The sequence below is a fragment of the Ovis aries genome, chromosome 17, assembly GCF_016772045.2.
Source record: "Ovis aries strain OAR_USU_Benz2616 breed Rambouillet chromosome 17, ARS-UI_Ramb_v3.0, whole genome shotgun sequence".
Taxonomy (NCBI): Eukaryota; Metazoa; Chordata; class Mammalia; order Artiodactyla; family Bovidae; genus Ovis; species Ovis aries.
The window spans coordinates 68891387-68915924 of record NC_056070.1 but is presented as its reverse complement, the minus strand read 5'-3'; the positions used below and the strand labels follow the sequence as shown (position 1 = coordinate 68915924).

At 48.6% G+C, this 24538-nt stretch overlaps 2 protein-coding genes across 5 annotated transcripts in view; one reads left to right on the top strand and one right to left on the bottom strand.

The window, feature by feature from the left end:
- Positions 1 to 15526: 15526 nt before the first annotated feature.
- LOC101108778 (cytochrome b-c1 complex subunit 9) lies at positions 15527 to 17587 on the bottom strand. The gene is made up of 2 exons (XM_004017466.5): positions 17413 to 17587; positions 15527 to 15790 (listed from the first exon to the last, which is right to left on the bottom strand). Exons 1-2 carry the CDS (start codon positions 17560 to 17562, stop codon positions 15746 to 15748), a joined length of 195 nt encoding a protein of 64 aa, XP_004017515.1. The 5' UTR covers positions 17563 to 17587; the 3' UTR covers positions 15527 to 15745.
- Positions 17588 to 17937: 350 nt separating this feature from the next.
- ZMAT5 (zinc finger matrin-type 5) overlaps positions 17938 to 24538 on the top strand; it is a 23209-nt gene continuing 16608 nt past the window's right edge. The window contains exons 1-2 of one of the 4 annotated variants that reach the window (XM_027956741.2): positions 17938 to 17997; positions 22194 to 22278. The gene's annotated coding sequence lies outside the window, so the exon portion shown is untranslated. Of the gene's footprint in view, positions 18495 to 22193; positions 22279 to 24538 lie in introns of all 4 variants that reach the window. The other 3 variants (XM_027956739.2, XM_027956740.2, XM_027956742.2) reach the window with 3 other exon arrangements.

Sequence of the window (24538 nt, the reverse complement as noted above, 5' to 3'; positions counted from 1 at the left end):
GAGGGCGGCCAGGCACTGAGACGTAAAGGCGGCTGCCCAGGCCAGCCGGGAGGTGGGCAACCAGGGACTGGGCACGCAGGTTGAGCCCTGGCCTTCACAGGGTCCTTGGTCCCAACAGGAGTATTTTCTCCATCTCACAGCTGCCCAAGGACGACCGGCCAGTGGCCACACCAGAGCCAGAACTCAGTGGCTCTTGGTCACACATACATTCCATTAAATCTTCCGAAATCAAGGGATCACAGACAGGAAGAAACAAGTGATAATGCCACTACCAAGCCCTGTTGAGTTGAAGCAAGTGGGCCTCAGGCCTTGTTCCTCGAAAGCCCCTTCCCAGCCAGGGCCAACCAGCTCCCAGCATGGCCATGGCGGCCAGGCATCCCAATTCCTGGGCCACCCAGAACGCGGCTGATCCGTGACGGATCAGCGGCGGGGCATCTGCTGGGCTGAGCCCCCGCATTCAGCCTGGCCTGGAGTCCATCGGCGGAAGCCAGGGCCCCTGCCCGGCTGGACCTTGACAAACCTCCCCAGGTGCTGGTGCCATTTGTTTGTACGTGGTTGAGATGAGCGTCTGAGGCATCGAGGCAGACAGGCACTTGACGCGTTGATTTTGTTAGGTCAGCCCACACAAGTGGAAATCAATAGCAATTCCTCTGTCGCGCCAGTTCTCTCAGCGTGTTTGAAATGCAGAGCAGATACAGGGGTGGCATGTGCTCCCCTAGAAATGTCAAGTTAGCTGAGATCAGGCCCCGGGTCAGCTGTCCTGACAGGCAGTGGGAAGACTCTGTTTCCTCCTGGAGGCATTTCCCAGGGACCCAGCTTAGGGTCAGGCCCATTTTTTTCTCTCTCTCTCTCAACTGCTCAAGCCCATCTCTTGGCCCTGGAGAGAAGTCAGGTGGGGCGGGGGGCTCCCTGGCCATACCTGCCTCACTGTTTACACAAACTCTCACACCTGCACGTGAATCTTCTGCTCCTCCTGACCACCTGGAGTTCCAGCTTCACGTTAGCATCCTGGTGTAAAGGACATGAGAAGACAGAGATCACTTTTGAAATTTTCCAGAATGAAGTTCCAGGTCCAACTTTGTCTCCCTGGAGGCATCACCTCAGGGTGATTTTCCATTTCAGACCACGAGGGCCCCCTTTCGGGGGTGCTTCAAAAGAAAACCACTCAGGGGTCACCCAGAACAGTGCTGGCAGGCATACTCCTTCACCTCTTGGGGCCTCAGTTTTCCTATCTATAAAGTGGGTACATTGGACCAGAAGAATGGTTTCCATTCGGTGCCAATTAGATCCTCCGAGGAAGCCCCAGGGTGTAAGATGGGCACCGTTATAAATGAAGTGGGCTCTGGAACCCTGCCCACCTGCTCAGTGGCTCTGCCACCCCCATGACTGCTCCTAAGCAGGAATCTGGTAAGTGCCCTGTCTGTACCCTGCCAGAGAACTCCACCATCACAGGCATCTCCCAGGAAACTTTTAAGATTTTGTGCCTCCAAAAGGACTGAAAACCGGAGTGTCTTTGTTTCTAGTCCACGAGGGGCAATGATGGTGTTAGTTTGAATAAGCACACTTGTGCCTCTGTGAGGTGGGTGGGCTGAGCCTGTCATTGTGGGTAAAAAGGGGGGCGCTCAGGAGTCCTAGCAACTTGCTCAGAGCCCATGTCAAGACAATAGCAGAGCTTGAACGCAGATCCTGTCTGAGTGGCCTCCTGAGACATCCAGGCACAGGCTGGAAGAGTTAAATGCTTGGCAAGAACCTGCCTGTCCTGGCCACACCAGAAGCTTGGGTTAAATAACACAGGAAGAGAACAAACAAAAGTTAAGCCCACCAAAAATGCAGGGGGCTGTTGCGTAGCCCTTAAACATGATGTCGGTGATAAGAAACCAAAAATGCAAGAATTTTTTTTTTCGTAAGAATAAATTTAAGGGACTTGCCTGGCAGTCTAGTGGTTAAGACCATGTTTCCAGTGCAGAGGATGGTTGTTTAATCTCTCGTCGGGGAACTAAGAGCCCACATGCCAAGCAGTAGGGCCAAGTAAAATTAAAAAAAAAAAGATTGAAAGCAGACTACATGATAATACACTGTGATTGTGAAAATATTAGAAAAAGGGGTTAGTTTGTGTGTTTTTTTTGCATTTTTCCAAGTCTGGAAGGGAATGTACATAATGAGAAATGATGATAAGAGCATGGATGATGGTGGTGGTGAAACCACAATTATTCGTTATTAGAATAAAAAGCACTTGCTGTGCACTTTCCTTGGCCAGAGTTTCTGCTTGGCTCATTTTTGTTTAATCCTCACCCAGTAGGTACAGATGAGGAGACTGAGGAACTGAGTGGGGAGGTGGCCTGCCTGAGGCCACACATTTAGCAAATGACCAAGAGAGGCTTTGGTCTTGGAAGTGTCCCCTAAAGCCGACTCTTAACCCTGGAGTCTCCTGCCATCCCTCTTCCCCGCACCCCTGAATCCTTGTTACTACCTTTCTTACAAAGGAAAAAAAAAAAAACAACAAGTCCAACAGCTGCAGAACAAGAGGACAGGAAGCACCATTTCATCAGGCCAGGCTGCCAGGACCCTGATCGATTGCGTGTGTTGGACCATTTGCCACTGTGTCCCCAGAGCTCAGGCTCTCTGTTCCATTTTTCACTTTCTGTTTTTCTATTTTCAGACTCATGTATCCTTTCAACTCTGTGTGTCCAGCCTTGCCATTCAGCCTGCTGAATGGTTCTTCGTTTTTGCCCTGAGACTCTCTCCAGGGGAAGTGAGGGAAAGGCTGGAGGCTAAGATGGGAATGCAGAGGCTGGGGGGCATGGAGGCCCTGGAGGAGGCCAAGAGGCAGGAAAGTCAAGGATCGGGGTGAAAGTGGGAGGGGACGGGGGCAAGGGAATGCCAGTTCAGGCCGCAGCCTCAAGGTGAAGCAGGCTAAGGGAGTGGGGCTCACGGCCCAGCTTTGCCAGGAAGTGAAGGGGAAATAGCCAATGGGAAGCATGGGACATGAGGAAGAGGAGGCAGGAGAGCAGAAAGAAAGTGAAGTCGCGCAGTCGTGTCAGACTCTTTGAGACCCCATGGACTGTAGCCTACCAGGCTCCTCCGTCCATGGGATTTTTCAGGCAAGAGTACTGGAGTGAGTTGCCATTTCCTTCTCCAAGAGATCTTCCTGACCCAGGGACTGAAGCCGGGTTTCCTGCATTGTAGGCAGACGCTTTACCGTCTGAGCCACCAGACAGGTAGGAGAGTGGGCCCATCTAAAAGGCAGTTGAGGGACCTTCGTCATAGTCCTGTGGCTAAGATTCCTCGCTCCCAATGCCAGGGGCCTGGGTTCGATCCCAGGTTGGGGAATCTAGATCCCATATACTGCAATGAAGAGCTTACATGCTACAACTAAAGATCCCACGTACAGCAACTAAGACCTGCACAGTTCCTTTTTTTAAAGGAACTTAACATCAAAGAGAAGGAAGCGAGGCTCAGCGTTGAGGAAGGAGTATTAGCACTTAGAGCGTGTTTATGGGATCTTTAGAAGGAACCAGGGCGCGGCTAGTCCTCAGGGAGGGGAAGCGGGGAGCCAGGGCCCCCCTGGAGCTCTCAGAGCAGCCCAGTAGAACCAGGGGCAACCTGGCACCAACTCTTATCTAGATGTTCGTGATGGGACAGCAGGGAGGGGCCTTGGCTGTGGTCAGAAGCTCTTGCAATTCCACTGGCTGAACCAAGGTAAAAAAATCAGTCTAAAAAAAAGAAAAAAAAAATCAGCCTAAAGTTTATCTCCAGCCCTACGTGTGTGTGTGTTTGTGTGTGTGTGTGTGTGTGTGTGTGTGTGTGAGAGAGAGAGAGAGAGAGAGAGAGAGAGAGATGGGGGCTGGGGACATCTTAAAATGAGCGTTAAATTCCAACTTCACATCATAAGAGAAATTCTCTTCCAGCTGTCGATAACCATCGAGAGAATTTTGCACAGACTGGCAGAACTCAGGGAGCCGTAAAGGGCACAGAGTCCAGAGTTTTTCAACCTATTTAAAACCCCCAACTTGCCCCAATCTCAGGCCCCTGGGATTTCAGATTCCAGCTCCTCCCCTGGGGATGGGGGAGGTGTACCCTGTTCAAGAATTTACTAGGCTTCCATGGGTCTCTCCCAGCCCTGGAGGTGGTATGGGGCTTGCTTTCACTCGACTTGGTCTGAATTATAAAAACAAGAGATTCTTAATTCTAGCTCTCCGAAGATGAAACTGTGACAGGATATGCTTTTTCTGGCTGCGTGATCCCACCCTCTGCCACCTGACATGTCCCTTAAGCGCTCTGCCATCCCAAGGGGTAATTGTGGCTTTCTTCTCTTTAAAGTGGTTTTCATAGAAGAGCCTGGCAGAAAAAGAGCCTCCAATGGGACGAGCGCCCATCATTCCTGTGCACTTAGGAATTTTATTTACAGAGATCGCATGCAGGCGCCCACCCTGTCTCCCATCTGGTCTAGTCAGCGTTCCTTCACATATAGACAACCCCAGGCCTCATTTGTCCATCCTTTTTATTGTTAATTTGCTCAGACTTCCTGGTGGCTCAGACGGTAAAGCGGCTGCCTAAAATGCAGGAGACCCGGGTTCGATCCCTGGGTTGGGAAGATCTCCTGGAGAAGGAAATGGCAACCCACTCCAGTATTCTTGCCTGGAAAATTCCATGGACGGAGGAGCCTGGTAGGCTACAGTCCATGGGGTCGCAAAGAGTCGGACACGACTGAGCGACTTCAATGTCAATGTCAATGGTGGCCAGGGGTGATGAAAAAAGGCACTGGATGAAGAGGCAGGAGGCTGGGGCCCAGGCCCTAGCCTTCGATAAGCTGTGTGACCTTTGGTCAGTCACTCTCTGGGCTTCTATTTCTTTTTGTGCAGAACGGAGATGATCATCCTCCAAGCCCTCTTGCCTCGTGGGGGCCAGTAACTGGGGGGAGGTCAGATGGGATCATGATTGGGGAACACTCAGAGCAGTGAACCTCGTTCAGGTGAGAGAGAAAAAAACTGTCATGGGCAGCCGTTCACTCTGCATTTGGGGCAGCTTCCTTCTCTGCTTTCTCTCTCTCTCTCCCTTTTTTAACTGCCTCGTCGGTGGGATCTTAGTTCCCTGACCAGGGATTGAACCTGTGCCCTTTGCACTAGGAGCACAGAGTCTCAACTACCGGAGGGCCAGAGGAGTCCCATCCTCTGCTCTTCTTTAATCACCCTGCCGGAAACCTCTTTGCACAAATCACCTGTTATTTCTGGGGGCAGGGCGCATTAGTCAACGTGGACTTCTGGGGTCCCAGGGCCATGAACAGCTCCAGAGCTGCCAGCATCTGCGTTTCTGCCGACAGTTCCCAGCAGAAGCACAGAAAATGAGGGGAAGGCTTTTGCCTTTGTGGGCAAGCTCTGTCATGTAACAGCCTCCCCCAGGCCCCTGCCTCTAGGGAGCCGGGAAACCGTGGAGCTGAGACCCCTTTGGTGGGGAGTCTGATTAGAGGAGGGGAGGACACTGCCTGCTCCTGTGCCAGGCTCACCAGGTCCACATGCCTATGGGCGGAGTCCTGCCCCCAGGTCCCAGGAGAGGAGCGACGGTGAGGACCAGTGGGTGACCTGCTAAAGGGAATGCTTGTCACACCTGGAAAACCGGACTCTCCTGCCCAGGAGAGGTCCGCACACAAAAGCATTGGTTCCCCCCACCCCTGAAGTTGTAAACTCAGAGTAACAGCAAGGGCCAGGCCAGAACTTTCCACTGGGGAGCAGGGGCCTCTGAATGGCCAGTGGCCTATATTGCTTTTGCCATTCATAGAAGGACCCAGGCTCTGGGGTCAGGACCCAGCTGGCCTCAGCCACTCCCGGACCCTGTGACTCTGAGCAAGGTAGCCTTTCCTCTCTAAGCCAGAGCTGTCTTGTCTGCAGATCAGAGATGTTGGCAGGATGGCTGGCATAATGTGTGTAAAGTCCCGCCTGCTGTGAGGTGGCCAGCGACCAGGGCAGTCCTCCCAGAAGTCCTCCCAGGGCTCAGGATGGCCTGGACACACAGGAGCCAGAGGGAGAGGAGATAGGCACAAGCCAGCCTGTAAGTGTGTGCGAGGTACCCTGGGAGCCCAGAGGGGGCGCCCCGCTCAGCCTTGTTGGGCGTAAACTACCTCACTGAATCCTTGAAACAAAGCCAGGTGGTACGTGTTATTATAAGCCTCATTTAGCAATGTAGTCACTGGCTCATGGCTGAGTCAGGATTCAAACCCAGATACGCCAGCCTCCAAAGTCCATAGTTGCAGCCCCTTGGTTTTCCCACCTCAGTGTAGCTTGGCGCTTGAACCAGCAAACACAATACTCCACATGTGATCGGCTCAGCATGAAAAAGAGGACCTATCACCTCCCTCATTCTACACTCCATACTCCTTTTGATACAACCCCTCTAATCAAGTCATTCCATTGACGGAGGGGCAGGAGAAAGGAAAGGAGAGTAGCAAGTCAGACAGGACGTATTTTGCAAATTTCCACTCTGCCACAGTCTCCTAGCAGAAGGAAAGGATATCCATTGGAGGTTGCAGTTTGAAGGATGGGTTTCATTAGGAAAGCTTAGCGAACCAAAAAGATAAGGCATCCCACGGAATTGCAGCCCTAGGGCGGGAAGTGGCTTCTCTGTTGGAAGGAGGGAGACAGAAGTCTGCTAAGTCGACAGGAAGGAAGGAAGATGGACGGAAGCAGACGGGACTCTGTTACATGGTGAAAGGTGTGAGGGGGAGATAAGGTCTGTCTGAGGAAGGCACCAGGCAGCTGGGGTTTACGACAGTGTTAAAGACGCCAGGAACAAGATAAGGGGAACAGAAGGGAACACGAGAGAAGGTGATCTGGCCTCCGAGGGATGCAAAGGAGGTAGGGAACACCTCCTTTTAAAGCAGCTGAGACGGCAGTGCTGTGGGGGGAGGGGGTTCACTTGGATGATTCAGCTGTACACTCGTGCCCAAAGCTCGCAGCCTGCATTTTGTGGATTGAATATGCTAATTAGGCGCTGATCCAGGCAAACTGTGCCAGCTTCCCCCCGACCCCATTAACTTCCTCATTCAAGCAATGTAACAAAACTACCCCACAGACCTGTGCTAAGCACAGCACAAGCATCGTCTCACATCCTTCCAAGCACCCCTAGGTATTACTATTATCATTAATATTGTCATCCCATTTTCCACATGAGGAGACTAAATAGTGGAGACGTAACTCGCCCAAACCCCCCACCCCCGCCCCAACAAGGCCACCTCGCTGGAGGTGAGCAGAGCCGGGCTTTGTTTCTAGAATCCATGTGTTCTCTGGTTGTTGTGTTGTTATTGTTGGCTGTGCCGCATGGCTTGTGGGTTCTTAGCTCCCAGACCAGGGATTGAACTGTGACCCCTGCAGTGGAAGCATGGAGTTTAAACCACTGGCCCACCAGAGAACTTCCCCCCTTAACCCACGTTGGGAAGTTTTGGTTGTTGTTGCTTTGGGAGTTTTTTGTTGTTGTTCATAATGGATTTATTTTGGCATCAATTTTTATCCTTGTTTATTTTCTGGCCATGCTGCATGGCATGAAGGATCTTAGTTCCCCAGCCAAGGATCGTGTGCCCTGAAGTGGAAGCATGGAGTTCATACCACTGAACCACCAGGGAAGTCCCCCCATAATCTATGTTGAATCACAAGATGAGAGAGCCATGGGAACCCCCAGCAAAGGCCCCCTATTTAGAAGGTGAATAAAGTGAGATTTGAGGTAGCCTGGATCTGAAATTGTCAGGTTAGGGAATTTGATCTTATAGGTAGTGGGGAGCTCTTGATGGCGTGTGAGCAGGGAAGTGGACATGGCAGGCTTCTGAGGGTTCCGTGGAGAGGAAGGAAGAGTCCAGAGCAAGAGGATGTGCAGGAGGCCTGAGCAGGGGACAAGGCTGGGGCAGCTGGAAGGCAGTCGGCACCCTTGTGCTCGGGAACTGTGGACGGCACGGCTCCAGGCCAGCACTCTCTGCATTCCATCGGCGCCTTGTCCTTGATGCTGGCTGGAGCCTGCCCTTGGCTTCCAGTCTCTGCATAAATCCAAGCGTATCAGGCCAAGGCCCCAATGAAAAATGATTTTTACGCAGTGTAGAGCAGTGGACCTGAGCTCTGGAGCCAAGCATCCTGTCTTTGAACCGCTGCTCCACTCTCACTAGCTGCGTTACCCTAGACAAGACATTTGACCTCTCTGAGCCTCATTCCCACCTGTAAAATGCTGCGGAGAGCAGTGCCCACCTCGGACTGAGGATCCAGTGGTACAGGGTATGTTAATGGCCTGGTCCTGGGGAATGCCCAGAGAAAGCAGCTCTGTGTGTGTGAGTGTGTGTGTGTGTGTCTGTGTGTGTGATATGTGCTGCGTGGGCCACTGCCCAGCCCCAGTACAGAGTGTTCATCTTTTGCTCACACTCAAGAAGCTGCCATCGCCTCCATCTTGCCCGAGGAATTTGTATTCCCTCCAACACTACACATGGCTCAGATGTTTTAAAATCATGGATTTCTGTCCCTTCCTCGGGAAACTTCAAACTCATCTGCAGGACAGTCCATGTGCCCTGTTGCTGGAAGGGCTGGCTGAGTTACCGGGTGGAATCTCTTTCTTTGTAATTAACTTACATTGCTCCCCACCCCCAGCTTATTACAAAACCAGTAACATGCTTGCCGTGGGTCACAGGAATAAGCAAAGAAAGAAAAACCACCAGAAAGAATCACCGTTAGGATTTTAGTTCTTTCCAGCATTATTTTAGAAAAAGGAATATAAACATTGGTTTTCTTCAAAAATGAGATCATTCAACACAGGCTGTTTTCACTATTCTGTTCAGTTAATAAGACATTGTGAGCATTTTTCCATGTCTTATTTGCATCCTTTAATGGGTAAAAGCATGTCTTGCTGTTGAGTCGCTCAGTTGTGTCTGAATCTTTGTGATCCCATGGACTGTAGCCCACCAGGCTTCTCTGTCCATGGACTTCTCCAGGCATACTGGAGTGGGGTGCCGTTCCCTTCTCCAGTGGATCTTCCCAACCCAGGGATCGAAACAGGGTCTCCTGCATTGCAGGCAGATTCTTCAACGTCTGAGCCACCAGGGAAGCCCATTGACCCCAAAAGCACTCATCAGTAAACTTCCTGCAGAGTCTGCATCCCAGAGAACCCAGCCTGTGATAGGCAACATCTTGTGTCTACCAGGGACTAACCTAGAATGTTCTGAGGGCTGGGCCTTCCTTCTTTCTTTGAGCTGCCAGGACAAACTGGACTCTACCCAAAGCCAAAAAGTTTTGAGCCTTGGCCGGCAGCCCTGAAATGCCAGAAGTTTCCAGGGTAGCCCTTGGCTGGGTTAATTAAGCAGACAGTTGGATGAGAATTTACTATACAGTAATCTTCACTCCCCTTGACACTCCTTCAAGATGACAGCATCTCCAGAAATAACAAGAATCATAGCTGTCATTGTAAATAGCACAGTGGGTATTTTACAGGTGAGGAAATCCGCTCAGAGAGGGTGAATAAATTGGTTGAGTTTGCACAGCCAGTGAGTGGTGGGGCTTGAATTCTACCCCAGGACTGTTAAAATATTTGTGCTCTTCATCCTTCACTAGAGCTATTCAATGGGAATAATAATGTTACCTTCCAGATCGTTGCGATTATTCAAATTAAATGACGTGAACCGCTAACACTTGGTACAATGCTTGGCTCATAGTAAATGGTTTATAAAGTAAATCATTACTCAGAAAACTCCCCAGGAGCTTCCCTTTCTTTGTAGTATGAAAACCAGGGACTTCCCTGGTGGTCCAGTGGTTAAGAATCCGCCTTCTAATGCAGGGAATGAAGATTCAATCCCTGGTCAGGGAATGAAGATCCCACTTGCCATGGGGTAACTAAACCTGGGCAACAGCAACTACAGAGTGCGTGTGCCCCACAATGAAAGATCCCGCATGCCGCCGTGAAGCTCCTGTGAGCCAAACTAGGACCGATGCAGCCATAAATAAATACTTTTTTTTTTTTTATCAAAAGATTAAAAAAAAAAAAAGAGCAAAATCCAAACTCTTGGTGTGACCTATATAAGACCACACAGTATCTGACCCTGTCTTTCACGCCTTCTCTTCCTTCAGTTCAGTAACTGAACCAAACTCACATCTACCCCAGGGTATTTGCACTTGCTGTTTTCATTTCCTGGAACACTCTTATTCTGGGTCCTTACCTCACTAGATTTCTATTCAAATCTCAGCTCAAATGTCATCTTCCTGGAGAAGACTTCCCTGACCATCAAACGTTGTTCTTCAAACCTGAGTCACTCCCTATAGGTTATCCAGTTTTATTTTCTTCATAGCCCTCAACATGAGCTGAAATCCTTATTTCCTTTCTCATTTACTGTCTGTCTCACCTACTAGAATGCTTTAGCCCCAAGAGGGTGGGGGTCTTTATGGTTCTCCACTATTTGCCCAAGGTCTACGACAGTGACAGGTATAATAGGCACTCCTTAGAGATATACTGCTTGAATGAATGAATGAATGAATGAATAGTTTCTACCCATTTGGAGAGATGTTCCTGGATGCAAGAGAGAAGCTAAGGGAATAGGGCATCAGCATAAAACTCTTTGCCCAGAGAGAGGTCCTACTTGCTCAGAGCTGACATACCAGATGCCAACTTCTCAGAAAAGTTTCAGAGACCTTCTGGAACTTGCTTGATGAGGCACCTAAGCAGTTAGCTTTTCCTGACACGTGTACGAGTGGAGCAGGTGCAGAGTCCTTGGGGCTTTTGACCTGTCAAGACTATCCTAGCTCTTGCCCTCAGAAAATGCCGTGGGCTGAGCTTGGGACAGAGGCGGACCTTTTTCCCAGTAATAACGTCTCTGTGTCAGTCTGAGAAGGGTGCTAATCCTCACTTCCCCCACCTGTGGGCAGATTCACCCAGGGAACCCTGGGGAGGCCCAGCTCCCACTCAGCAGGGCCAATCAAGAACAAGCTCCTGGGACTTTTCTGACCATTGTGGTTAAGACTATGTGCTTCCACTGTAGGGGGCACAGGTTCAACCCCTGGTCAGGGAACTAAGATCCCCTCTGCCTCAGGGCAACTAAGCCTGTGCGCCACAACTAAGAACCTAGGCGGCCAAAATCATTAATAATAATAATAAAAAAAGATTCCGTGCTTCCACTGCAGGGGGCATGGGTTCAACCCCTGGTCAGGGAACTAAGAGGAACTAAGATCCTGCATGCCACAAACTTAAAAAAAAAAAAAATTTTTTTAAAGAACAAGTTCTCATCAGGACTTCAGGAAGAGGCACCATGGACCACCCCGCAGCTGGGTTCCAGGGCTGGGGGCCCACATTTCTTGACTCTCTGTGTTCATGTTCTCCCTGGGCAGCCCTCTTTTAATTCACATCCATTTCCCCACTAAAGAGAATACAGGCTTGATGTAGAAAACTTAGAAATCGGGGGAAAAAACACAAGAGAAAAGAAAATGGCTCAGCCAGTTAACTACTGTGAGGAATTTCGTATAAGCATTTCCAATTTTTTTTCTTATACATGTTTACCAAAAACATAAAAGGTATCACACTTTATTGGAATTTGTGACCTGCTTTTTTCACTTAGCTTTATATTGTGACTGTTCTATCTAAGCACGTGCATTAACTACTTTTTTTTGCTGAATTGCTTTGTTTCCTATAAAATATTTTTTATTAGAATGTCGATATCAGCTTGTTTGGAGAAAAAGTCAATCACTGTTGCACGAAGTGAAGGTATATCTTTGAAGTCCTAGCCCTCAGGTGTGAGTTTTCCCAGGAAAATCTGGTGCAGCTCCTGCAGGATTCTGTGTGCAGCCTTATCAGCACGCATGCGTGTGCTTAAGAGGATCCAACTACACATTGACACACGCCATTTTGCAGCTTGGTTTTGTTTTCACTTTGTCCTTCTTTTCAACTGCAGGCTGAGTCACCCCATTCTTTTTATTGTCTGCAAAGATTTCTATGGTATGAAGCTACCTGTTATTTAACCACTCCCCCACTGAAAGGCATTTTTCTCCTTTTTTAAATTCCAAACAAGCCTCCAGTGACTTTTTGTGTGTGCGCATATGCACGTGGGATCCTGGAGATACTTTTCCAGGAAAGATCAGGAACGAAAGGAACAAACAGGGACTCTCCTGGTGGTCCAGTGGCTAAGACTCCAATGCAGGGGTCCTGGGTTCAATCCCTGGCCGGGGAACTAGGATCCCACACGCTACAACTGAAAAAATAAAAGATTCTGCATGCCGAAATGAAGATTGGTCCTGAGTGCTGCAACTAAGACCCAGCTCAGCCAAATAAATAAATAAATATATATTTTTTAATGGAACGAATATTTAAAAATGGATATCACCAAAGTACACTCCAATATCGCTGCTTCAGGGCCCATGGGCAGTGCCTGCTTCTTCACTGAAACACTGGTTTTGCTAATCTCCATTTTTGTTCATGGGATGTGCAAAAAAATGGTTATTTCATTGTGCTTATTAGTGAAACTGGGCATCTTTTCACGTTTGTGGCCATTTGTATTCCCTATTTTAATTGCCTCTTCCTGTCATTCACCCTAACCTCTACTGTGTTAGTCTTTTTTTCTCATGCATTTGAAAGACTGTTTCATATATTAGTGAAGCTGATACATTGCCATGTTTGTTGGATATTTTCTCCCAGATAAAATGTAATTATAGGACTTTCCTGGTGGTCCAGTATTTAAGGTGCACGCTTCAGGCTCCCCTGGTGGCTCAATGGTAAGTAATTCGTCTGCTGATGCAGGGGACACAGGTTTGATTCCTAGTCCAGGAAGATCCCACCTGCCGTGGAACAACGAGGCCCATGTGCCATAACTACTGAGCCTGTGCTCCAGAGCCCGGGAGCCGAAGCTACTAGAGCTTGTGCTCCACAAAAGAAGAAAAAAGAAAAGCCCCCACGATGAAAAGCTCACACACCACAGCGAAGAGTAGCCCCACTTGTTGCAACTAGAGAAAAGTCCGAGTAGCAACAAAGACCCAGCACAGCCAAAAATAAAATAAATAAAACTATATTTTAAAAAACGTTAAGCCCCCAAATCGCTTGGTTTTAAATGGCTACATATTTCACCTTAATGCTGCTGTTAAGTCACTTTAGTCGTGTCCGACTCTGTGCGACCCCATAGACGTCAGCCTACCAGGCTCCTCCATCCGAGGGATTTTCCAGGCAAGAGTACTGGAGTGGGGTGCCATTGCCTTCTCCGTTTCACCTTAATAGTAATTCCTATTTTGGATATCTCATCCCTGCCCGCCACCCCCTCCCCCCCAGCCATTGTAAACATCATGATGAACATAACTTGTGGACATTAACTTTTTTTAAGGAAAACTTGGTAGAAGTGGAATTTACTGGCTCAAGGGTATGTATATTAAGGATCTTGATACATAAGTACAAATATCCTCCAGGAAGATGGTACTGCTTCACATACGCTCGCAATAGTCCATCTGTGACATTTTCCTGTATCCTTGACAAGGTTAGGTAATGTTATTTAGCTTGGCCAGTGTGTGCCAAGTTTTGTCTGACTTTTCTGCAACCCATGGACTGTAGCTCACCAGGCTGCTCTGTTCATGGGATTTTTTTCAGGCAAGAATACTAGAATGGGTTGGCATGTCCTTCTCCAGGGGATCTATCCCACCCAGGGATCGAACTCGTCTCCTGCATTGGCAGATTGGCGGATTACTGCTGAGCCATCAGGGAAGCCCAACTTGGCCAATATGACGGGTGTATGTCACCTAGGGCTGACATGACAGATGACCGCAAACTGAGTGACTGAAAACAACAGAAATCTATTTTCTCCACGTTCTGGAGGGTTACTCTAAACTCAAGGTTTCATCAAGATCCCTCTAAAGTTTGGGGGATAGGAATCCTTGTCCTTGCCTCCTGGTTGCTGGCAATCTCTGGCATTCCTTGACCCCTGCAACTCTCATCTTTCAATCTCTCTCTTGGTCTTCTCAGGACGCCCGCCATTGGATCTGGGGGGGGGGGGTTCCCCAACCCATTACTCCATTTCTTTTGAAAAAATGTGTATTTCATAATGTGGCTGCTCCAGGCCTCAGTTGTGGCACGCAGGATCTTTTAGTTGGGGCATGTGAACTCTTAGTTGCGGCATGCGGGATCTAGTTCCCTGACCTGAGATCAAAACCTGGCCCCGGGCATTCACAGCGCAGTCTTAAGTCACTGGACCACCAGGGAAGTCCCACAACCTCATCTTCATTTAACTGAATATATCTGCTGCTGCTAAGTCGCTTCAGTCGTGTCCGACTCTGTGCGACCCCAGAGATAGCAGCCCACCAGGCTCCCCCGTCCCTGGGATTCTCCAGGCAAGAACACTGGGATTTTCCAGGCAAGAGCACTGGAGTGGGGTGCCATTGCCTTCTCTGATATCTGCAAAGACCCTAATTCCAAATAGGGTCATGTTGAGGTTCTGGGTGGATAATATTCACTCCCATAAAATAGGTAAAATGGGGTTAACATTCGTCTCTTAATTGAAAACAGACATACAACCTCAACAGTCCAGAAGCACGAGTGACGAACAACGGGGCATCCTAATGCAGAATGGCTTGGAGACTCTTGCTGCTTGGGCTGAATATGCCTCACCTGAGGCAGGTAATCAATTAAGCTCGTTCTACCCCCACTGCCCTGAGCTTGTCATCAGGTGCGCAAGGAATACTGTAGACTAACTTTTCAAGAACGCTCCATTTTATTGTTTTTCGCCGGCACACTACCCTCAAATTGTTGAGGAAAGTGTAGTGTAATGTAAATGGCAAATCTTCAACCCCCGGGATTATTCTTTACTTCATGGTGAAATCGTTCTTAAAAAGAATAGCCTCTACTCTGGCTCAGGTCTTAATCTGGCCCCTAGAGCTGTACAACCTTTGTCAGGTCATTTCTCCAGGCCTGGACTTGCCACCTTCATGAGGATATGCCTCAGGTAGGGCACACTGGGCAGTTCCTAGGGTCTCTCCAACCCCCGCGTGAGTTTCCCAAATGACTCTTCCCGCATCAGATGCTAGTGGTTGTTCTAGCTCTGGCCCCATCACTCCAGGCTCCAGGTGAAAGATGGTGGGCAAGTGAGCCACTCATCTTTCCAGGCCAGTCACCAAACAGAACCAACCGCTCCACTGTTCAGCACATCTCCATGCTCTCCAGGGCTGCTCCCAGCCATGCAGCGTGCTTTCCGATATGCCTTACAGCTATGAGAAGATGAGCTGTGGCCCAGACAGGTATGCCAGCTTCCCCAAAGATCCTCAGCAACCTAAAGGCAGAATGGACAATAAACATTTGTCCCCAGCTGGATCCACAGCCAGTTAGCTGTCCTCTGCGTGACTCAAGAATGGAGCTATTGGTTTAGAGGCCAAAGTTGAAGGTTAACACCTCCAACTCTAGCTCAGGGTGTGAAAACCAGAATTCTCTGGAAGTTAATGGGAGACCCAGAATAACGGAATCTACCCTTCAGATGCCTGCAGAGGACTTTGAAGTGGTGTCAAATAACTGGTTAAGTGAAGAGCAGGTAGTTAAGAAGATGCAGAAGCAGGTCTCAAGGACAATTTACATTTATTTGGTGATGACTCTGACTAAACATACTTCAGACACAGCAGAAGTTAAAGAGTCTGCCAGGTGACGCCATCTCCTGCGGACAGCTCAAGGCGGTCTGTGGAAAGCGGCGCGAGCATGTCTTCGAGCTGAGGCCCCGGCTCTGGGCAAACAGCTGGTGCTGGACCTGGTCCTTCCGGCCTGGACAGGGGCCTCTGAGGAGCTACTCCTTATTCTCATACTTGTGCTTGATGTGCTTCCACAGCTTCTGCATTTGAAAGACAAGAGCCACACACTGAGTTTTGCTCCTCACATCGTACACGCCTCCCACAGCCCTGGACTCTGAAACAGGCCTGAGAGAAACATGGACCACATCCAGACAGCTTGCAGTGGGCAGTCTGGAAGCAACAGCAGGCTTGATGTACACTCCCAGCATTTCCAGAATGCGCTCAATCAGTATGTGAAGGAAGGGGAATGCATGACCTCACTCTAGAGCTAACTGAGGTAGAGACACTAAGGGCCCCCAAAAGTGAAAGTGAAGTCGCTCAGTCGTGTCCGACTCTTTGCAACCCCATGAACTGCAGCCTACCAGAGTCCTCTGTCCATGGGATTTTCCAGGCAATACTGGAGTGGGTGGCCCCCAAAGCACACAGTTATTAAGGAAGAGAGGCTGGAAATGTCTCATTTCTTCAACTCCCAGGTATTACTCCAGAGGTCCTAAGAGCCTGGTCCCCAAATACTTCACACTGAGCCATATTTTAACCTCATCAGACTTATGATCCCTGGGTCAGGAACTAGCTGTATTTTCACTCCTAAAAGCACCAAGAATGGGTGGATTATGACAACGTTCTGAGATGCCTTCCCCACATACTGAAATGGCCAGGGGAACAGCTTACAAATGAACAGGAGCAGCACTTTCATAAGGACAGAAAGCTACCCTGACCACAGGCTGTACATCAGGAGACAGAGCCTGCCTGGGCTGTAGGGCCAGACAGTTTCAAATTATTAACAGAGTGGTGGAACACAGCTTACTTGTCCAGGACATTCCTTAGTATGAGCCATAAATTAAATACTTTACGATATAAAGTAGGCAGAGCACCCAGCACAGTGCCTGGCACACAGTGACTTTAAAAGGTGTTGTTATTCTCTATCTTATGCTTCCACTTTCTCCCTGGGATGGTAAAAAATGCTAGTTTTTGAGTGGTACCACCTACTGGACACCTTGCCAGCATCTCATGGAATCCTCACAATAATCCCCTGAGACAGCTACTATCATTTCTATTTCACAGAAAAAAGTGAAGCTCAGAGAGCTTAACTCACAAGTTATTAAGTGGTAAGGCCCGGTATTCCCACCCAGGGTTCTCTGCTTTTATATCCTCCCGATCCCCCTCACCCCTCACCCCCTAACCACTATTAATACCATCGCTGCCAGCATAGAAAGGCTTCGGAACTGAAAAGTGCTGTCTAAAAAGGCCAGCCCCAGTGTCTAAGAAGATGTCCTATTCACGGCCGTGGCCCGCTCAAATGTGCGCTTGAAACCCTCAGACGAAACAGGGGTCCCGGGCCCAGCCCTGACTTGCCACTGGCCTCCTGGTGGTGTGGCCCTAATAATCCTTCGCTCTCACTCTGCTTTAGTTTTCGCTCCTGCCAATGGACAGGTGGGTGTGTGGGGTGGGGGACAGCGATACTAGCAACCCCTGCAGAGCGGGAGCTGCTGATCCCGTTGAACGTTTCAGGGTTCATACCGGCCGGGAACGGACAGACGGCAGTCTACAGATAGAAGACCTCCAGGGCTCCCCCGCTTCTCGTCAAGGGAGACTGCGTCCCGCCCCACCTCCACTCCGTCACCCCTCAGAAGGGCCCAAGGTCAGGGACGGTCCAGGCCCTCACCCCCTCGTTGATGTGTTCGTAGATCGCGTCTGCGCCTTGATCGAAGGCGCGCTCGAAGAACAGGGCGCCCACGACGATGGTGAGGGCGAAGGTAGAGGTCCTGCGGAACAGCAAGGAGTACAACCTCGCAGTCAACGTCGGGGCCGCCATGTTTGCCCGCTGCAGAACGAGCGCCGGCGCCGAGACAACCTTTCTCTCCAAAGGGCCTCCACGTGTAATGCTTTATGGGATTCGTAGTTCTTCTGAATCCCGGCGCTCGTCGTTTTGAACTATGGAGGTAAACTGATGGCTTGCGCGGGATTAAGGTCTCCTAAAATCCAGATCATGGAATCCCAAACAGCTTGGTGAAACATATTACTGAATTCTTCTTCTTAAGCATTTTTTAAAAAAGATTTAATATTTTCACTACAACACCCAGAAGCCCTCGCGCTTCCTCAACTTCCGCTCTGTTTCCGCTTTGATTCGCAAAGGTTTCTGGGAAGGGCGGGCCGCTCCCCAGCGGGAGGACTACGAATCCCAGCAAGCAGTTCACGGCGTGAGGGCGCCGGAGGAGGAGCTCGGAGCCGTCGGGCCCCGCCGAACCAGGTATGTTCTGTGAAGGGGACATCGAAGGAGAGTTTCTCCTCACCCCGCCGCGGGAGGACTTGGGCTCTCCCAACTAGATCGGCGAGCCCCGCGGTAATTTAACACGACGTGGACTGGATACACGGGCGAGGCCTGGGTGCCTTATCTCAAGCTTGTCCCCACCCCTGTCGCCTCTGTCAGCCCCAAGTCCAGGTCTAGAGTTGGAACCTATGGCAACAAGTCGGGTCCAGGGGGCTAATTTCCTCTGCCCGACCCCCGGGGAAGAGGCGATTCTGCCCCTGCTTCCTATACTCCTCATCCCTGGGTTTCGCAAGCTGACAACCTGGCTTGGAAGACGGGAGACCTAGATGCACTTATTCCTTCGGGGAATAGAAATAGCAAGAACTTCGGAGGACAAGGGCGGTCCAGTAAACGTTTTCTAAGAGGCCCTGGGCCCTACGCTGCGGATCCAGCGGTGAACCAGTCCCTGCCCTCATGAAGCGCTCGTTCTAGTGTGTGTGAGTAGGGGCAGTAATAACAAGTAAGAGCAGAAGACAGGTTGATTGGGGAGGGAGTGGTGGTAATATTTTAGCCAGGGTGCCCAGGAAAAGTTATGAGCAACCTAGATAGTATATTCAAAAGCAGAGACATTACTTTGCCGACTAAGGTCCATCTAGTCAAGGCTATGGTTTTCCAGTAGTCATGTATGGATGTGAGAGTTGGACTGTGAAGAAGGCTGAGCGCCGAAGAATTGATGCTTTTGAACTGTGGTGTTGGAGAAGACTCTTGAGAGTCCCTTGGACTGCAAGGAGATCCAACCAGTCCATTCTGAAGGAGATCAGCCCTGGGATTTCTTTGGAAGGAATGATGCTAAAGCTGAAGCTCCAGTACTTTGGCCACCTCATGGGAAGAGTTGACTCACTGGAAAAGACTCTGATGCTGGGAGGGATTGAGGGCAGGAGAAGAAGGGGACGACAGAGGATGAGATGGCTGGATGGTATCACGGACTTGATGGATGTGAGTCTGAGTGAACTCCGGGAGTTGGTGATGGACAGGGAGGCCTGGTGTGCTGCGATTCATGGGGTCGCAAAGAGTCGGACACGACTGAGCGACTGAACTGAACTGAACTGAGTAAATGAATAGTAGCAGTTCAAACAGGGCTTCCCTGGTGGCTCAGAGGGTAAAGCGTCTGCCTGCAATGCAGGAGACCTGGGTTCGATCTCTGGGTCAGGAAGATCTCCTGGAGAAGGAAATGGCAACCCACTCCAGTACTCTTGCCTGGAAAATCCCATGGACGGAGAAGCCTGGTAGACTACAGTCCATGGGATTGCAAAGAGTCGGACACCGACTGAGCGACTTCACTTTCACAAACAGGAAAACATTGGTGCGAAGGCCTTGAGACTGCTCTGTCCTGGGGTGTTCCAGGGGAAAAAGTAGAATGGACTGTGAAGTAGCTCAGATCAGCTCATATCTAGCCTTGTAACCCACAGTAAAGAGTCTTGCTTTTTCCTTATTGCACTAGGAAGCCACTGATGATGGGTTTTAAGCTGGGGTGTGACATGATCTGATTTACTTTCAAGGTCATTTCTGGCTGCTCTCCAGAGATCAGACTGAAGAGGGGAAGTTGCTGTGGTGGAAGTGGAGGCTGGATGGTGATTTAGATTAGGGTGTGGATTAGAGTAGTGATCAGATTTGGGATGTATTTAGGGGGTGGGTCAAATGGAATAGATGCATGTAGGGGGTTCAGTTCAGTCGCTCAGTTGTGTCTGATCCTTTGTACACCAGGCCTCCCTGCCCATCACCAACTCTCGGAGTTTACTCAAACTCATGTCCACTGAGTCGGTGATGCCATCCAACCATCTCATCTTCTGTCATCCCCTTCTCCTGCCCTCAGTCTTTCCCTGAATCAGGGTATTTTCCAATAAGTCAGCTCTTCACATCAGGTGGTCAAAACATTGGAGTTTCAGCTTCAACATCAGTCCTTCCAATGAACACCCAGGACTGATCTCCTTTAGGATGGACTGATTGGATCTCCTTGCAGTCCAAGGGACTCTCAAGAGTCTTCTCCAACACCACAGTTCAAAAGTATCAATTCTTCGGTGCTCAGCTTTCTTTATAGTCCAACTCACACATCCATACATGACTACTGGAAAAACCATAGCCTTGACTAGACGGACCTTTGTTGGCAAAGTAATGTCTCTGTTTTTTAATATGTTATCTAGGTTGGTCATAACTTTCCTTCCGAGGAGTAAGCATCTTTTAATTTCATGGCTGCCGGCTACACCATCTACAGTGATTTTGGAGCCCCAAATAATAAAGTCAGCCACTGTTTCCACTGTTTCCCCATCTATTTTCCATGAAGTGATGGGAGCGGATGCCATGATCTTCGTTTTCTGAATGTTGAGCTTTAAGCCAACTTTTTCACTCTCCTCTTTCACTTTCATCAAGAGGCTCTTTAGTTCGTCTTCACTTTCTGCCATAAGGGTGGTGTCATCTGCATATCTGAGGTTATTGATATTTCTCCCGGCAGTCTTGATTCCAGCTTGTGCTTCCTCCAGCCCAGCGTTTCTCATGATGTACTTTGCATATAAGTTAAATAAGCAGGGTGACAATATACAGCCTTGACGTACTCCTTTTCCTATTAAGAACCAGTCTGTTGTTTCATGACCACTTCTAACTGTTGCTTCCTGACCTGCATACAGATTTCTGAGGAGGCAGATCAGGTGGTCTGGTATTCCCATCTCTTTCAGAATTTTCCACAGTTTATTGTGATCCACACAGTCAAAGGCTTTGGCATAGTCAATCAAGCAGAAGTAGATGTTTTTCTGGCACTCTCTTGCTTTTTTGATGATCCAGCAGATGTTGGCAATTTGATCTCTGGTTCCTCTGCCTTTTCTAAAACCAGCTTGAACATCTGGAAGTTCACAGTTTACATATTGTTGAAGCCTGGCGTGGAGAATTTTGAGCATTACTTTACTAGCGTGTGAGATGAGTGTGATTGTGTGGTAGTTTGAGCATTCTTTGGCATTGCCTTTCTTTGGGATTGGAATGAAAACTGACCTTTTCCAGTCCTGTGGCCACTGCTGAGTTTTCCAAATTTGCTGGCATATTGAGTGCGGCACTTTCACAGCATCATCTTTTAGGATTTGAAATAGCTCCACTGGAATTCCATCACCTCCACTAGCTTTGTTTGTAGTGACGCTTCCTAAGGCCCACTTGATTTCACATTCCAGGATGTCTGGCTCTAGGTGAGTGATGTAGGGGGTACCAGAAAGAGAAATCCAGGATGACATCAAAGTTTTGACCTCAGCAACTTAAAATCAAAGGAATGATTTTAGCTTCTGTTTGGCCATGTTAAGCTCGAACTGCTCCTTAGATGTCAGATGGAAGTGGTTGTTGTTCAGTCGCTACATGGTGTCTGACTCTGTGACCCGGTGGACCGCAGCACACCAGGCTCCCCTGTCCTCCACTGTCTCCCACAGTTTGCTCATATGCATGTCCATTCAGTGGGTGATGCTGTCCACCCATCTCATCCTCTGCACCCCCTTCTCCTTTTGCCTTTGTTCTCTCCCAGCATCAGGTCTTTTCCAATGAGACAGCTTTTTACATCAAGTAGCCAAAAGTATTGCAGCTTTAGCTTCATCATCAGTCCTTCTAAGAAACATTCAAGGTTGATTTCCTTTCCTTGACTGGTTTGATTTCCTTGTAGTCCAAGGGACTCTCAGGCGTCTTCTCCAGCACCACAATTCAAAAGCTTCAGTTCTTCAGTGCTCAACCTTCTTTATGGTCCGACTCATATCCACGCATGACTGCTGGAGAAACCATAGCTTTGACCATATGGACCTTTGTTGGCAAAGTGATGTCTCTGTTTTTTAATACATTGTCTAGGTTTGTCATAGCTTTCCTTCCAAGGAGCAAGCAGCTTTTAATTTCATGGCTTCGGTCACTGTCCACAGTGATTTTGGAACCCAAGAAACTAAAATCTGCCACTGCTTCTGTTCAGAGGGTGACGGTGGTATGAATGTAGAGTTCAGAGGAGAGGTCTGAGCCCGAGATAAAAGTCATCTGTGTAGGTGCGGCATTGAAAAGCAGGGACCGGATTGGAAACCTGGATCTACCTCTGACTTGTAAAAGCAACTGTAATGCCTTATTAGGGGATGGGGAGGAAAAATGTGAAATGCTCTATAACCATGACCAGTTATTTTCTATTTGCAAAGCATCTTGGTAGCCCGTTGGGGCAGGAGATTGTGAAGCTTCTGGGAAATAACACTTTTTCCTTGCTGACAGCTAATCTGGCTGATGGTAAGTTAAGAGGAGGGGGGAATTATTTTAGGTGAGATGGGTAGGGAAGACCACAGGGAGTTAAGGTGTGGCTTATTGTATTTTTATTTTTTTGCCTTTTTTAGTTAATTCTCGTTTTGGAGCAAGGCTTTATTAAAAATATATATAGTTGTCTTTAAGCTATCGCTTTCAGTTTAGAAATTATTATTCTATGTGTAAACCTAAAAAAATAAGAAAAATAACCTTAACTTTCCCTTTGATTAATGTTTGAACTCAAGTTGAGCAAATGAAATTCCTTTAAATATTCAGCCCTATCTTTAGCCCAAGTACATTCCCTTACACATTTAATTCCACTTATACATTTAATATATTTGATTTTCCTTTTAAGTACTTCAGATATATAACCTAACAAGTATAATATCCCCAGAATACTTAAACAATTAACTAGAAAAGCCAATAAATTAAACTAATAAATGTGATAAATTTTAAGTTCTTGTAAACAGTTTGATACTGTTAACAGACTTAGTCATGTTCTCTTATGTCACATTTTCTCAGTCTGGGGATTCAAAAAATACTGGTTCCATCTCTGTCATGAAATTGGAATATGGGGGGCCACTCTTGGAAGCTCTTCTAGCACCCCAGGTGTTATATGCAGGTGTTTACTATGCAGCCGACATTCCCAGCCTTCGCTAACTCCTCCGCCTAAAGTAACAAGCCTCAGACAAATCGCTGATAAGTTGTCAGTTGTGGACTTGTGCTCAGCCACTCAGGCGCGGCAGATTCTTTGTGACCCCATGAGCTGTAGCCCGCCAGGCTCTTCTGACCACGGGGTTGTCTAGGCACGAATGCTGGAATGGGTTGCCATTGCTTCCTCCAGAGGACCTTCCTGACCCAGGGATCGAGCCCACATCTGCACTGGCAGGCAGATTGTCTACCACTGGGCCCACTGGGAAGCCCGTTTTCTCAATCATCTAACTACAGGTTTTAATTTTTATATTTTAAATTGGAATCAGTTTAATCAATTCCTGAAAAAACATGCTTTTCTCTTGTATACTCAACAGAAATTCTTTTCAGTGAGATACTTTTAAATACCAAGTATACACTGATTATTAATAAACTTAGGACAAGAACATTAATACAGTAACGAGTTGCTCTTCTACCTCTATTTTCTTTGCTAAAAAATGATTGTCTACGTTAATCAAATTCCATGAAAAGTGAAAGTGAAAGTCGCGTCGGATTCTTTGCGACCCAATGGACTCTACAGTCCGTGGAGAATACTGGAGTGGGTAGCCTTTCCCTTCTCCAGGGGATCTTCCCAACCCAGGGATCGAACCCAGGTCTCCCACATTGCAGGTGGATTCTTTACCAGCTGAGTCACCAGGGAAGCCCAAGAATACTGGAATGGGTAGCCTATCCCTTCTCCAGCAGATCTTCCCAACCCGGGAATCAAACCAGGGTCTCCTGCATTGCAGGTGGATTCTTTACCAACAGAGCTATCAGGGAATCCCGGTCAAATTCCTTACATATAGCTTCAAAATAAAAAGGTGTATTCACGTGTTCTTTATTTTTTTCCGTGCTCCGTCTTCACTGCCGTGCGCAGGCTTTCACTCCCTGTGCAGGGCGGGGCTTCTCTTTGTTGAGGAGCGCAGGCTCTAGAGCGCTGGCCCGGTAGTTGTGGCACATGGGCTCAGTTGCTCCCATAGCATGTGGCATCTTCCCGAACCTGGGATCAAACCTGTGTCCCCTGCACTGGCAGGTGGATGCTTAACCGCTGGACCGCTGGGGAAGTCCTGTATTTTCAATTTTAAACTCTCCTGGAGTGTGACAGGAGACGTAGCCAGTAAGAAAAGTGTTTTGTCCACTTTTCTGAGTTATGCTTTGCTTTCCGGTCAAGTCGGGGTTTCAGGACACTGAGGGTGTTTGTAGACCAGCAGATTTCCAATTGGGACACGAATTTGGGGGCTGTGTCCACCCAGAGTGACTGCCTTCAGCAGAGGCTGCCGGTGGCATGCAGGGGAAGAGAAGGTTGATGAACAGTGGGACCTCAGTTCTCCAGGCTTTTATTTCTTGGGGGTATCTGCTAGGGGGGTGCTAGACTCACTGGTTAGAATACAAATTTCTCCAGATCTGCTGAGTCAGAATTCCTGAGGATCCTGTTCAGGAGGCTTCATTTTTAATAAGCTCCTCACCAGGAACAATGGAAAAATTTGAGGAGTTGTTTTCAGAGGGTTGATATAATGCTGCCCAGGGTGGGCTGAACTAAGGAGGCTGGTTCAGGGGC